Source organism: Helianthus annuus, chromosome 4 (assembly GCF_002127325.2).
Source record: "Helianthus annuus cultivar XRQ/B chromosome 4, HanXRQr2.0-SUNRISE, whole genome shotgun sequence".
Lineage (NCBI taxonomy): Eukaryota > Viridiplantae > Streptophyta > Magnoliopsida > Asterales > Asteraceae > Helianthus > Helianthus annuus.
In genome coordinates this window covers 185,568,217-185,583,810 of record NC_035436.2, presented here as the reverse complement: position 1 = coordinate 185,583,810, position 15,594 = coordinate 185,568,217, and the positions used below count along the sequence as shown (strand labels likewise).

Below are 15,594 nucleotides of genomic sequence, written 5' to 3'. Positions count from 1 at the left end.
AGGTACTGTTTTGCAAAAGTTTAGTTATCTTCGGATTATTTCGCAGAAAATGGCCAGCAGGAACAGCGGAACATCTTCGAGAAATAACCGAAATGGAAGGAGGTCGTCTACGGCAGAGGATTCCCTAGTAAACTACGTTTACGCTTTGAGGGAAGCCATAGACGAGATGACGGGAGTAGAAGAAGCTTTGGTGGATCGTATTAATCATCTGACGGTAGGTTTGGAGGGCTGCCTACGAGAAGTAAATCTCTTGCACCAGAGATTAAACCTTCTCGCTTCCCCGCCTTTGGTCCCGGTGATAACCCAAAGGGCGTGGAATGTAGTACCCGAGGTCATCATTCCAGCAGAATGGCACGCCATGCACCAAGTACCTCAACCAAGGGTGGTGCAAGGAGTCCCGGTGAGCATTCCTCCTCGAGACATCGAAGAGAATGAAGCTACCTTCTACCTCCCAAGGGAGATAGAAGAATGGCTTTGAATGACAACCGAGGAGCCATCGGCTAGAGAGAGTTACTACATCGGGAAGCTATTCCTGAAATTTTCTTAAATAAGTAGAACCCTTATGATAACCTTATGTATCCCCTAGTTATTTAGCTAACTTAATGTAATGTCTCTCTATGATTTGCAATACTATGATGGTTTTTATGATTGATGGTTGTCGTGAGAATAAAACACACTCATGGTGGTAATGGATGAAAAAGGGAACGAGAAAAATGGAACCATACACGAAGAACAGAGCAACCCGACAAAAATCTCCATCACAGAAGGCTCAACACGGGCCGTGCCCAACCAACACGGCCCCGTGCTGAGCCCCTGCAGAAAATCACCCAGTTCAGGTAACTGGACACGGGCCGTGTTCAGCGGACACGCCCCCGTGTCCAGGCTTCTGTTTCAATTCTGTAATTTTTGTTACTGGCACTTGACCACGGGGCCGTGCCCGGTGAACACGGGGCCGTGTCCAGGATGCCAGTAACATAAATCTTTGCTTTTTAACCCACTTTTATACATTCTAATCAACCAAAAACATTATTTTTGGACACATTGAGGACAATGTGTAATTTAAGTGGGGGGGGGGGGATGCTAAAACCTTGAAATTTTGCAAAATCCTAAACACAAGCCTTACACAAAACTCTATTGGAACCGCTAAACACCCCAAATTTTTTCAAAAACTTTTTCATTTTTTTATTTTACTTGTCTTAGTTTAAGTTGGGAATAACAAGTTCTAAAAAGGTTATATTTTTATAAGTTTACAACCGATAGCGTCGTGATAAAAAAAAGAACCAACATAAGAAAATTATGAAACGGTATAACAAGTCTAGTTAAAAATTCGATTATATATGCTTGGTCACATTAAAAACCCATTCCCACAAAAGTGAGTTTTGAGCCTTTATTGAGCACAAAAATACACATATTTAGATTAAATGCTCATTTTTCGTTTCTTGTGTGAATAGCCGCTCGGTCCTTACAAATCTAGAACTTGCCACGACGATACATTCCCGGTCCTTACCAACTTAAACCCAAGTAAGTAAATGATGGAGGCATTAGGACTAACCATTTTTTTTCTTTCAAAACCATTATTTTTCAATTTTTTTTACCTACCCAAAATCCCCCTAATTAGCCCCTTTGAGCCTAAACCTTTCATTTCATTACCCCAAAACCCTTTTTACCCACCAAAAACCTTTTTATTTTATTTTTTTTTATTTTAGTAACAAGTTCGCTTTTTCGTAAACTCACCTTTTTATGTGACGTTAAAAAAATGATGAAGTCAAAAACAAACAAAAGCTATAAAAGCTTGTTTGGAGAAATACTTCAAAATAAAAAGTCACTAAAAACAAGGTACTTCACGAAAACCGACGCTTGTTACGATTTTCGCCCTTTTTACTAACCACTAACCAACCACCCACCTTTAAACCCAAGCCTTCACCCAAAAAGCCCTCTTGATATTTACAAAGGTAAAAAGTTAAAAAGGAGGAGGATTGATTGCTTGGCAAGCCTATGGAAGACGTGAGTTCCGTGCCGCTCTCGAGTGATTCACTAAATATACACCTTCGGCCGAGTGTTGAGTGATCTCCCGTGAGGTATGTGAACTTGTATATAAATGGAATTTTAATAAGGCATGCTATGCCCAATTAAGTAATTCATCTTATGAAACGTTCAAAATAAATCATAACGAATAGGATTGTAAATAAATAAAAATAAAACCTATAAAAACCTTGGATTCCCGACACTCTAGGACAAGCTAAAAAAACTTCTCTTCTACCTATTCCATTTGGGAGTGTAAGCCACATTTAAAGAGTTTTGCTTGAGGACAAGCAAAAGTTCAAGTGTGGGGGTATTTGATGTGTGTAAAATGCAACATATAAATCACATCAATTAAGGCATAAAACTAACCCTTTTTTAGTACTAATGTTGGAAAAAGAGTGTTTTTGTCTTCCTTTTGTATTTTCAGGATGAAATGAGCTCAAAATCACAAAAGAAGCAAAAAGACAACTAATTCTACCATAAAATACAAGAAAAGGAACAAAAGTGGACTGCCCGGACCCTCAACGGCATCTCCCAAGGCAAAAGAGAAGAAACAGAGTCTGAACACGCCCCGTGTCCAGCGAACACGGGGGCGTGCCCAGGAAGCAGCAGAAAAGACAAACCAGTAGAAGCTTCCATTGCCCACCACGGGGCCGTGTCCAGCGGGCACGGGGGCGTGGTGAAAGTACAGCAGGCGCATTAATTGTAATTCGCAATTACAATTAATGAGGAGAGAGAGTGTCAGGCGGGCACGGGGCCGTGTCCAGCGGACACGGGGCCGTGTCCAGCCTTCTGTTCAGCCTATAAATAGAGGAGCTTGGCTTCATTCTCTCTCATCCCTTGGCACACCACCTCTCTCACACCTCATCCACCACCCACCACCACCATAACACCATCATCCACCACCATCATCCATTGTCCATCGTAGAGTGTGTGAGTCGTCTCGGGATCCAAGATTGATCGTAAGAGTTCTTGACAATCAAGGCCATGTTTGCCTAAGTCTCTTACATCACTTGGTGAAGACAAGTGTTTAGTATAATACTTTTTATTTTTAATCTTTTGCACTTTTTATTTGGTTTTGTATTAATGACTTTAATAACTAGTTACTTATGTTGAAGGTGATCTTTCCTTATCGTTTGTCCGTGGTGTCTTGGCATTATTTTACTGTCTATATAAAATAAAAGATTTTCACCATTCATATCTCCACGGTCTATATGGAGGTATGTTGGCTACCTGGTCGGGGGTTAAGGGAACGGTTTGGTAAGGGTCTTGCCCTTGTTCAGCGTTTAGAGGTCCTGCTTGGGACCTGGGTCAAATTTAGTAGGATCTCCTTCAATGCCCATAGGTATTGGATGGCGGGGATCCAAACTCTTTGACCCCCTCATAAGTTAACTACTATTAATACTATAACCCGGCTATTTAGGACTGTATCCCTGCTGACTCAGACTACTTAGCCGAGGGTAACGTCACCGCCAAAAGCGGGGCCTACCACAATTTGCATTAATAACTTAATTCATTATCTTTCAATAATCCGACCCTTTAGGATTGTATCCTTGCTGACTCAAACTACTGGGTTGAGGGTAACGTCGCCTTCAAAAGAGGGGCCTACTACAATAACTAAGATAATCTCTTAAACAAGTGCAAAAGTGCGAAAATAATCAAAGGTTATACTAATACACGTGTCGGATCCAAGTGATTCATCTTGTCTATCTGTTTTTATTTTATTTTTATTTTCAGCATTTAGTTAGTTTTTATTTTTCTTAGTTTAAAACATTTTTCTAACTTTTTGATTTGATTAGACGTTGAGGATAAACCGGTATTAAAAGCTCTTGTATCCTTGGACGACCTCGGTATCTTACCAACACTATACTACGTCCACGATGGGTGCACTTGCCCATATGTGTGTTTAGTGTTAGTAAATATCGTGTTTTATAAATTTAAAACTTGGCTAAAAGTGTAAAAAGGGGCTTAAATATACATCAAAAATATATTACACTACACACGCATCAACCTAAAAAAACTCGATTATTAGCAATTTTTTATAAAAAAAATATTTAAAAAAATTGTATGTTTTTTAGATTTTTTAGGTTTTTTTTTTGTGTTCAAATTAGTTCTCACAATAATGTAATAAATCAATATAATAATGAAACCTTAGAAAAAATAAATATTAAAAAAACATTGTTCATCACAGGTTTCTGTTAATATATATAACTAGTGGGATTTGCCTGCATTATGCGGCAGGAATTCGGTTTATATCGATATCGGTCTGTTATGGTATTGACACACAATACAACGACTGAAAGAAGGAACCGAAAAAATAAAGTCTTTATACACCCAAAAAGATATCCACAGTATTTTACATCGATCAATAACCATAAAAACAAACACTGGTACCTGCTCTGATGATTTCAGTCACAATACTGGTACGACATCGACAGTTGCTACAACTTACTATACCAAAAAATTACTTTATCAGTTTTGAGCAAAATTTAGATCTAGACGTAGATAAAATCATAAAAATAAGAAGGTCGCAACAATAAACTCATAAAATTCTATAGAACGTCTTATATTAAAAGTTATAATCCAAAAACAAAATATATTAAAAGATAATTAAAATATTTTAGTATTATAATAAAAATATAATATATAATAATTAAACAAATGAAGGTTACTGTTCATGTCAAGTAAAAATTCATATGTATAATAGTAATAATAAAATAATAACAAGTAATAGAATAAGGCATCATTTTCAGCCGAATATGATGTTGGGGTACCAAATAGACATACCCATGTTTTCCCCTTGTTGATATCTTTTTGTTTTGTTTGACTACTAGTTACACCCAATCCAAAATTTAGTTAGCATGCAGGAAATCATCTTATTATACAATAGCAATGCACAAGGTATATGCTTAGAAGATACTTATTTACAAAAGCCCTATAAAAGAAAGAACCCAACTAATTACTAAGTCAACCTCAAAAATGGAAATGGAAAAGGTGAAGCTTTTGGGGACATGGCCTAGCCCAATTGTTAAAAGGGTTGTTTGGGCACTAAAGTTGAAAGGCATAGAGTACGAAATTACATATGAAGATCATGCCAATAAGAGTCCTCAACTCTTGAAGTACAACCCTGTTTACAAGAAGGCGCCGGTACTAGTGCACAATGAAATACCCATTTGCGACTCGCTTGTGATTCTAGAGTACATCGATGAGACATGGAAGGACGTGAGTCCTTTCTTACCTCAAGATCCTCTTCTCAGAGCCAATGAACGTTTCTGGGCAAAATACGGCGATGAGCAGGTAAATTACCGACTATGATTAACATTTGTTGTTGTTCTTGCTATTAATATAAGTGCATGTCTCATCATTTGGTTTTGAAATAGGTTGGTTGAAATCATGCAAGCTTTCGGTTCGTTTTGTTTATGACTGGCAATTTTGACTCGCATTAGGTTAAGGACACCGCGTGTAAACTTTTGGCCAAAAGACCAAAATACCCCTACTTATAAATGTAAATTTTCAAACATACCCCTCATTGAACGGTGTTTTTTAACTAAGTTAGTCATTTGGATAAAAATGGCAAAAAATGCCAAACGTGAGGGGCAAAATGGTACAAAAAGGTCATTTTGGACGAAAATGGCAAACATGCTCAAACCTCAGGGACGATTTTGGCAATTAACTTTTACTTTTATTACATTAATGAATTGTTTATATGAAAAGTTGAAACTTAAAATGCAGGTTTTACCAGCAGTCTATGGCTATTTTAGGAAGCAAGGGAAGGATCAAGAGGAAGCTAGAGAAACAACGTTGGCGCATCTAAAACGCGTAGAACAACTGCTAAATGAAAATAACTTCTTGAGTGGAGAGCGCGTTGGATTCTTGGATCTTGCTTTCGGGTGGCTTGCTGATTATTCTCGTCCCTTAGAAGTGGTAAGTGGTGTGAAACTCCTTGATGAAGATTCATTTCCAAAACTATGCGCATGGAGGGATAGATTCCTTGAGATCCCTGCAGTTCATGAAAGCTGGCCTGATCAAGAGACCCTAATAGCCAGATTTCAAAAAAGCAAACAAACTCTGTTCGGCTAACTTTCTACAACCAAACATGTTTGTTTTATGGTGTCAAATGTGTCGCTATTCGCTAATATATACACATTCGTCGTGTATGTTAAATAAATGGAACATCCATATGTTTCGCCGTATGTATGAGTTGCAAGATTTATGTAATCCAAAACCTTTATGTAATCCCCGAATAACCAAACAGATTAGATCCTCGAACCAACAGATGAAAACCCATCGTTCGATTGAATAATTCAAGTCCAGTACATACATGTACCATCCATCATCCCTTCAATCAAACTCAATACATGACTGCTTAGTGAAGGTATTTACATATTACATACATAATTATATTTCATAATCTTGATCTTTACTTAAAGTCCCATAAACTAGAACTAACACACTGATGCACTAACAGGATCATCAGAAAAAAAGATACTAAATTTACCCTCAAATCACAACTAAGAAAAGCTTCATTACCACAAATCGGTACCTCAAGAGCGAAAACAAAACCATCACCGTCATCATCGTTATTGTCATCTTGAGACCGGCTTTTGCAACAAAGCAGTCAAATAAACCTCATCATTCTTAACGCCACTCGAATCCGTCTTCTTCCCAACCGCCCATTTCACCTTCTTATACCCCAACTTCCCAATCAACGGCGCGTAAACCTTATCAAGATCCACCCCTTTACTAAAAAACCGATCCACCCAAAAGAACCCACCACCCCTCAACACTCTATCAACATCGTAAACCAAAAACTCCATCGCCTGCACCGGGATCCACCGATTCACAGCATGCCCACACCGCACAAGATCCAACACCCCATCAAACACAGGCAGCCTCTGCTGCAATGGAACATGTAAAGGCACCAATCCCCTGAGTGCAGCCACTTCATTGTAAGGTGCACCCAAGCTCATTGTGGTGGTTATCACTGTCACATTTTGTTCTTTCATTTGAGCAGCGAAAGTACCCGTACCGCCACCGATGTCCAACGCTAACCGAACAACGATTTTTGACTTTTTAGCAATGTCTGTTAGTTGAGATATTGGGAGATCAAGATCGGTTTTGTAAGTTAAAAGTTTTGATTTTTCTTTCTTTAAATCAAAACCCAGATCAGGGTTAAGACAGTTAAAGTTTTTACACTTGTAATTGTTCCATAAAATGGAATATTCCGGCACCGGAGAGAAGGGGTTAGTGGGTAGTGAAGTGGGTTGTTTGTTAGGGGTGGGGGAGAAGCAACGCCGGCGGGGGAGAGGGTGGCAGCCACGGAGGATGAGTGGTTCAGCGGCGGCGGAGGACGGTGGCGGACAAGGGGAAAAAGGGGTGTAGTTCATGTACTGGTGGAGGAGGTCAGGGTGGTGGCGGCAGGAGGATGCGATGGGGGAGAGTTGGGTGTAGAGGAGGAGTTCGGAGGGGATAGTGGAAGGGGTGGTGGGTATGGATGGGTTGGAGTGGTGGCGCGTGAGGTGGGTGATGGTAGCGCGTATGGTTTGGAGCTGGCGGAGGAGGTGGTCTGGGACAGGTGGGGTGGGGGTTGTGGGTGGTTTGGTGGAGATCATGGTGGTGGAGAGGTGGTAGAGTGAGAGGATGTTGGTTGCAACCATGGCTAGTAACAGGAGTAGGTTCAGACCCATTGTGAAACCCATGATTGTTCAGCGGAGGGTCAAGCTTTCAGGTGAAGAAAGAAAGAGTGATATGATTTGATGATGATTATAACTAATAAAGATCTGAGATGGTGTGTTGGTCACCGTTGGATGTGTTTTGGAGGTGTGATCCGATGGTGGGAAATATAGAAGACCAGGGTCTTGTGTGGTCACGTGAAAATAAAGACCAAGGTGGACTATTTTGAGTTGTTCTTATAAAGAGTGAATATTTTTTGCTAAATGACAATATGGATCTGTGTTAACTAATTTTATATTTTATGATGCTTATGTGTAAAATGTTATACTATTCAAATTCAAATATACATAACAAAAGGAAAGAAAAGAAGCTATATAGAAAAACATTAAACACCCATCAATTCATGTATTTTGTGCAGAAAAAAAGGTAGTTATGAAAACAGGCAGCTTATATATCCAGAGGTCGTATGTAGGGTGGGATTTTATGTCCAATTGACAGGTTAACAGTTGATTCCACAGTACCGAACATCTGGGCCAGTGACTCGTGTAGTAAACGGGTCGATCCTAACCCACAACAAAGAGAAGATGGATGCAAGAAGAATAGACCACACGACGACAATAGTAGGCATCCGGTTTTGTTTCCCCATAAGACCCTTAAGGAAAGGGTAGAGATGAACGATCACCCAAAACGCAAAGAAAAGTTTACCAAAGAGTGGACCCCACGACTGGTATCCGCTGTTGATAGCATACGAGATACCCGCGACCACACCCACCATATTCACCACCAAGAGTGTTGTCGGTGGAATCAAGAGCGTCGTCCATTTAAACATATAAAGTTCAGCGTAATCACCGTCTTCATCGGATGCCTTCGATGTAACGGTAAAGTTGGTGTCTATACCCGCAAGCACTTTCAACAGACCTTGAAAAACAGCGAAAAGATGGGCGGAAACACCACCGATCACCCAAAACTGTTCGTTTCTCCACCACTCGTCGATCCCGACCCCGCTCCATCTCATTTCAAGTATTCCCGTTGCGAAAATGGAAAGAAATAGAGATATAAACCATAAACTCGCAAGGTTACTAATTTGCGGAATGATGAACTTTCCGGTAAGGAGGCACACAGCTGGTAACGTACAGTAGACCAGAAGCGGAATTGCGGTGACTGGATAAATGGTTGTGTTTATGTACGCAAGACGTTCGAGCCATTTTAGTCTTCCACTATAACCATACCAAATCGGGCAATGTCTGCTGAACAGGATTTCAATTGACCCTAAAGCCCATCTGAGCACTTGGTTTAAACGATCCGACAGATTTATAGGTGCAGAACCTTTAAAGGCTGCTCTAGGTGGCATACAGTATATCGATCGCCAACCGCGTGCATGCATCTTGAATCCAGTAAGAATATCTTCCGTCACAGAACCGTAAATCCACCCAATCTGTCAATATTCAACTCATTAGATACTGTTCAAAAATCCAAATCATCTTAAAAGGTTTAAAAAGTTGAAACCAAAACGAAAACGAACCTCACTCCCCCAGTCGGTTTTGTCTTCATACCCACAACTGATAACGTGAATAGCCTCTTTTAAAAGAGTCTCTGGTGCTGCAGATTGTGGGACACCGCCATTTTCCATAAGTGTCGACGCAACAAAAACAGCTGACTGCCCGAATCTTTTCTCGAGGGTCATTTGTGACATTAGTAATGATTTTTCATCGTCAATCCCAACTCCTGATATGAATAAACAGAATCGTTAATAAGACTAAGATATAAACATTGAGATATGTTTTTATAAGACTAGATTGTGAACCTTCAACGCCTTCTTCTATATCCTCGAGGCTAAATACCGGAACGGTGGGATCATCATGCCTGCTCGATTTCTTTTTATCTGACCCCTTTTTGTTTGAATTTGAACTTTTGTTTCGTGACGCACCAAAGCAGGAAGACAATACGCCTTTCTCTCTCTTTTTCTTCGGTTTAATAGGTGGTTCATAACCATATAATGCTGTTCTGTTGAATACGCATCCGGTTCCCACATAAACAGGGCCTTGAATGCCGTCTAAACCTCTCAAGTTTATCTGTTAAAACTTAAAAGGATGTAATATAACACTTGTATAATTGGGATGGAAGAATATAAATTTAACCGGTTTGAAAAACTTACGTCAAAGAAGACAGTGTTTCGGTTAGCATAACGATCGTTCCTGTCAATTCCATCAAATCTCTGTGGAAACTGAACGTAACAAACGTATTTTCCAAGATTCGGATCCATCATAAAACACATGGCTTCCCTCAGTGCCTTGCTGTTATTAATATAATGATCACAATCAAGATTCAATATGAAAGGGCCGTTGTTAAGGACCGCCGATACACGCACCTATAAATTGTTGTACTGTAAGTTACGGGTCATCATTTACGTTAAAAAGTTATACATGAAGATTTGAATGTAAAATTACTCACGAGTGCATTCATGGCACCAGCTTTCTTGTGATGTTGAAATCCGGGACGTTTTTCTCGGGAAACGTAAACTAACCGTGGCAACTCGTTTCCCTCGCTGTCAAGCCCACCACTCTGACCTAAGAAAACCTGAAAAAGAAAAGAACAATTTAGTCATGATTCAGAGAGAAATGCATAAACAAGATGTACTAATTATTATATATATATATATATATATATATATATATATATATATATATATAACAAAAGCGGGTGTCGTAGGAATAGTTCCTAAGACACAACCTCTATTTCTTATTATTTTTCTTTATTAAATTTACAACAATGCCATTCAACCCATGGTTTTTTTTCTTTTTGTGTATTCAACCCTTCAGCTTTTAGCATTACCACTTACACTCCCTCAGCTTTCTAAAAACTTTGTAAAACGTCATTTTGACCCCCCTAGAGTTTTACGCGCTTATTTTTATGTACATTTTTGCTTGGTCTACGTTTTGTTCGGGACGAGTCGGGTCAAATACAATACGTTTTCACTAAGCGGTATAAATTCGAGTTACTTAACGTTTCGACTCCAACGCAATGCGTGGTACCATTCTTTAGCATAAAGAAACACTATTTTCTTACATGCTTATTTTTAACTACGTTTTGTTATAAATCCTAGTTGGTTTACGTTTCAACGTAAATTTTCTCAGGAATGAGTCAGGTCAAATATAATACGTTTCCGTGCTTATTTTCATGTGCGTTTTTAGTTGGTCTACGTTTTGACGTAAATTTTGTTCGAAAACGAGTCGGGTCAAATATTTGACGGTATAAGTTTGAGTTACTTTAAGTTTTGCGGCGGCGGGTAAAAATACAAGTTTGACATAATTTGGGAAAGTTAGATTACCTGGATCATTCCGGGATGATCCCTAGTATTATTTCCGGGCCACGGTGTGCCGTCTTGCATAACCCATCCTTCTTCAGGGACTTTCTGAGCCTTGGAAACAAGCCCATTGACACGAATTTTGAATTCTTCATATTCTCTCTGCCAAAAAAGGAACAAAGTACCAATTTTTACTCGAGAAATAGTAAAGAGAATCGAAGATTACTTGCGTCAAACGGTTTCTACCTTCATAGCTCGACGGTCTTTGACAAAAGTTGGCTGAATTTTGTCTTTGAGGTAGTCAATTTTCTGGCAGAAATACCATTCAGGAGCTCGGGGCTCGATGTTATATTTCTTGCAAAAAGGAACCCATTTTCTTGCAAACTCTGATGTTTCGGTCAGAGCTTCGAAAGTCAACATAGCAGCTCCGTCATCAGAAACATAGCATGAAACCTTGTCAACTGGATAGTCAACTGCAAGTATAGATAGAACAGTGTTTGCTGTCACAAGAGGTGGTTCCTTTAAGGGATCCACAGTACTAACAAATATGTCAACAGCAGCTAACTGTGACGGTTCTCCTTCCCGGTCATACCTGTTACAATGATTTTGCAAAAAAAAAAAAAAAAAAAAAAAAAAAAAAATTCAAATTTATATCTATACATATAATAAAAGAAACCATTTTCGGACACTTGTCATCATATTAAGCCATGTCTTATAGATAATTATTATTTAGTTTAATCTCTTATGGATAATCATTATTTAGTTTAATCTATTCTAATTAATTATAGATAACTCTCCTACTAAATATTATTTAGTTTAATCGTCAAAACCAAACTTTGTGATAATATATTGTTTATTTTTATTTTCATTATTAAAAAACTTATTATATTGATTTTATTACATAATTTTTAAACAGCTTGTATATTACTTTATATATAAAATTAGATTTATTTCGGGTGTTTTTAAAATATAATCTATTTTATATTTTATCACTCAAATAGCTGCTTATTTGTTTCTTGAATAACATGTTTGACCACTATATATTCTTTTCAATAATCATCTCCGTAATCACCATATCTATGGCGTACCGAGTATATCCATTAGTTTTTTTTAAATATAATTTTCTTATTATTTGGTATATAAAATAATATTTATTCAACCCGTGTAATACACAAGGGTTTTTAAAGATATAACGTTTCTATTATTTGGTAAACAATAACACATTTATTCAACCCGTGTAATACACATGGTTTTAAAGATAGATTTTTTTATTTGGTATAATTACATTTATTCAACCATACAATACATATGGTTCTTATAGATATAACTTTTTATCATTTAATATATAAAAAATTAAATTTATTCAAACCATGCAATAAAGGAGGTTTTTAAAGATATATTGTTTTATTATTTAGTATATAAAATTTATTTATTCAACCCGTGTAATACACGGGGTTATAACCTAGTACATTTATTAAATAAATAGTATGATGGGGAAGTCTGAAGTGAATTACCTAAGAGCTAGTCTGTCGAGATATGTTTCACGGTTTACTGGTAGCCACTTGGGGAATTGATCCAATATCCAAGATATTGCAAACCATATTTCACATATAACAGAAAGTAACCACAACGGATACGCATTGGTCACAGGGTTCGTTATCCTGTAGTGCAAGAAAATGCACAGAACGACCAATCGGAGTACAATAACCATTCTGTAAGGATTTATTCTGGATGACGAAATAGAAACCTTTCTAGAAAGTGGTTGGCGGGCTTCATCATTCCTTTAATAGATAAAACAAGTTAAAAGTAATCAATCAGCAACAGTTCAGTTCAATAGCGCATCATAACGACATGGAACCAATAGACTTACAACAACGAGTCATCGACCAGCACATCAGTGGCGGCATCGATATCTTGACCTCTTTCAGAAGCAGCATGGCTAGTGGTCAATGGAACCGGAACCGCATTCTTATCTTGTTTCATCCTCCAGCCGTCAACTCTCTCTTTCCAAGCAAGGTTGCCTAATCCTGTGCTTCCGAACTCCCTTGCGGGGTCCACAGCTCTACCATTAGCTGCAAACAGAATACTTCGTATCAAATAAGAGCAGTGTATTTTTAAAGATTAATTCATTTTCTCATCATAACGTACGTGATTGATTAATATCACCATGGTAAGAAAGCGAATGTGTTCTTCCGCCACGAGGAGGAGAAGATGCTGAAGAAAACTCACCAGAAACCTAATAATAAGCAGAATTAAATATCGTAATTGAAGCAAACGAATATTAAAACGGAAAGATGGATGTGTAGATTAAGCATTCAACGAACCTCTTGTCCACTGATTAGAAAAGGTATATGGTTATGCGGGCCCTCTTTATCATAATTCGGAGCACTAGCATCCTCCCCTCTTCCATATGTCGTGTGCCAGTTCATCATACGCTGCGATATCTTCTGCTTCTCACTTTGAGTTTCGGTTAAGTGAATATCCGCAGTAATATCATCAGCGTTAACATCCTCCTCCTCTCCAAAAATAGCAGGACTTCCTACAATATATACTTAGTAATTAGCAAAGAGATTGGATTGGTATAACTGTATAAGGTGGCTTTGAAGTAAATCACAACCTTTATGTCGCCTGTATTTAGTTTTGCATTGAGGGCAAGACTGATTGCCATCCTTGCGCTCATATTCATAGCACGGTCTACAAACTGGGAATGCACATACATCACAAGCGATAAACACCTCTCCTTTCTCTGTGGTGCCAACATTTTCCCCGCATATCTGACAAACCTGATTCCCACCGTTCTTCAAAGACTTCCCCTGCACAATCAAAACATAACAAATGTAAACTGAAGTTAAATCCAATACCATATTAGACCATGCGTAGTCGTTTGTCGAATAATGCCCCCACCTGGGGCGTTTTCTGCCATGTGGCAGTCCAGTCAGCATGGGGGCATTATTGGGCGTTTTTGCAAAAGTGGCGTAGTGGGGGTAATGCCCAATAACGCCCCTTCCATTAATTACACAAAATTTTTGTTTAAATTAAACAATGCAAAAGTTTCCCCATTGGTCAGTCAACCCTTGCCACAAGCCCTTTTAGGCGTTTTTTTAAACACGCCGGCCCAACTTTTTGTCGAAAAACGCTTAATCACGCCGGGGTGTAATGGGTGGGGGGCGTTTTCGAGCGTTTTTTTTTTTTTTTTTTTGAATTTAAAAAAAAAAAAAGGCCCCATTACGGGCGGTCTTATAGTAGATAAAAAAAAAGCAACAAGTTACAACAAAAACAATCATCTACTCCATAATCAGCATGGCATGTTCATAGATACCAGTTCCATCGTTCTAACACGTAAATTTGCAACATTGAACTAGAGAGGGAAAAAAGAGGCCAAAACTTGTTACAAAATACTAATACTATTATACTAAGTTACTAACCCCAATTTCTCCTGATTCCATTGCTCCGAATCAACCAATTGTGAACTCAACCATCAATCTCAGCCTGAAATGATACCACAAACGATAACTACAATCTGTAAGTGTAAGCACCTGGTGAAAATCACAAAAATGAAATTCCCTAACCGTAACAAATTCTTATAGCTTAAGCTTACTATCAAAATTTGAAATCCTTGCTAAATTGACATATGCAAATATAACTGAGCAGGACACAACAATTATATGTGTTAAAAATCACAAAAATCAAATTCCCTATTGTAACAAATTCATATAGCTTTAAACTTACTATCAGAATTCAGAATCATTACAAAATTGTAAGGCTGACAAAAACAGGTCGTATCGTGACATGTCAGAGACAACGCGATTAACACAAGTATCAAACATGAATACGACTCGTTTTAACTACTTTATACCTCATGTCGGTAACACGGTTGTATGTTTAATGTACCAAGAAGGAGAAACGATGGAGCCTAGCCTCCTAATTTCAATTATGTTTAAAAATAATATAAAATTATTAAACAGGTTTATCGTGTCTAAACTGCAAAATTAACAATTAAAAAAATGCAAAAATATAATTGAGCAGAACACAACAATTATACTGTAAGCACCTGTGTTAAAATCACAAAAATCAAATTCCCTAATTGTAACAAATTCATATAGCTTAGGCTTACAACTATCAGATTTCAAAATCATTACAAAATTCAAAATTCACAATTAACAAATGCAAATATAATTCCAGTAGCTTAGTTTTACTATCACAAATCAACATCATCACAAAATTGACAAATGCAAATACAATTATACAGTAAAACCGGTGGAATTTCTCGTAAATTGACATATAATGAATGGAAATTAGCAGATGAAAGCGGACCTGAGTGGCGAAAAGCAGTGGATACGGAGCGAGTGGAGAATATTTGTGTTTGTGGAGAATATTTGTGTTTGTGGAGCGATATAGATATTTTTGTGTGTATGAATGATACAAGTTGCTGTTACAGCTGTTTGAAGAGATAAATGAGAATTGAAGTCGAAATAGCTTACGAGAGACGAAAGTGACATTGCTACTCCACTCATGCCACTCGTTTCGTCACCACCGTACACCGACAATGCTTAAAATAGCATAAATGATAAACTACTGTTTCTGGTAACACTGAG

At 38.0% G+C, this 15,594-nt stretch overlaps 3 protein-coding genes across 3 annotated transcripts; 1 reads left to right on the top strand and 2 right to left on the bottom strand.

Moving 5' to 3' along the window:
- Positions 1-4,986: 4,986 nt before the first annotated feature.
- LOC110937506 (glutathione transferase GST 23) lies at positions 4,987-6,258 on the top strand. Its single transcript, XM_022179935.2, has 2 exons — positions 4,987-5,319; positions 5,755-6,258. The coding sequence occupies exons 1-2, from the start codon at positions 5,002-5,004 to the stop codon at positions 6,100-6,102; spliced, it is 666 nt and encodes a 221-aa protein (XP_022035627.1). The 5' UTR covers positions 4,987-5,001; the 3' UTR covers positions 6,103-6,258.
- On the bottom strand, positions 5,887-7,855 carry LOC110937505. The gene is made up of 2 exons (XM_022179934.2): positions 6,566-7,855; positions 5,887-6,022 (listed from the first exon to the last, which is right to left on the bottom strand). Exon 1 carries the CDS (start codon positions 7,719-7,721, stop codon positions 6,609-6,611), a length of 1,113 nt encoding a protein of 370 aa, XP_022035626.1. The 5' UTR covers positions 7,722-7,855; the 3' UTR covers positions 5,887-6,022; positions 6,566-6,608.
- A 118-nt stretch (positions 7,856-7,973) lies between these two features.
- On the bottom strand, positions 7,974-15,496 carry LOC110937503 (cellulose synthase A catalytic subunit 3 [UDP-forming]). The gene is made up of 14 exons (XM_022179932.2): positions 15,314-15,496; positions 14,425-14,488; positions 13,617-13,812; positions 13,324-13,538; positions 13,148-13,235; positions 12,870-13,071; positions 12,514-12,780; positions 11,246-11,591; positions 11,024-11,161; positions 10,147-10,272; positions 9,851-10,063; positions 9,500-9,767; positions 9,218-9,420; positions 7,974-9,130 (listed from the first exon to the last, which is right to left on the bottom strand). The coding sequence occupies exons 2-14, from the start codon at positions 14,443-14,445 to the stop codon at positions 8,195-8,197; spliced, it is 3,219 nt and encodes a 1,072-aa protein (XP_022035624.1). The 5' UTR covers positions 14,446-14,488; positions 15,314-15,496; the 3' UTR covers positions 7,974-8,194.
- Positions 15,497-15,594: the final 98 nt, after the last annotated feature.

Bases quoted from the DNA above. Each gene is read 5' to 3' on its own strand.
- LOC110937506 (XM_022179935.2), top strand. From the start codon at position 5,002: ATGGAAATGGAAAAGGTGAAGCTTTTGGGGACATGGCCTAGCCCAATT. The intron at 5,320-5,754 runs GTAAATTACCGA...CTTAAAATGCAG, and splicing joins CAAAATACGGCGATGAGCAG to GTTTTACCAGCAGTCTATGG.
- LOC110937505 (XM_022179934.2), bottom strand. From the start codon at position 7,721: ATGGGTTTCACAATGGGTCTGAACCTACTCCTGTTACTAGCCATGGTT.
- LOC110937503 (XM_022179932.2), bottom strand. From the start codon at position 14,445: ATGGAATCAGGAGAAATTGGG. The intron at 12,781-12,869 runs GTAAGTCTATTG...TATCTATTAAAG, and splicing joins CTGGTCGATGACTCGTTGTT to GAATGATGAAGCCCGCCAAC. The intron at 9,131-9,217 runs GTTCGTTTTCGT...GAATATTGACAG, and splicing joins AAACCGACTGGGGGAGTGAG to ATTGGGTGGATTTACGGTTC.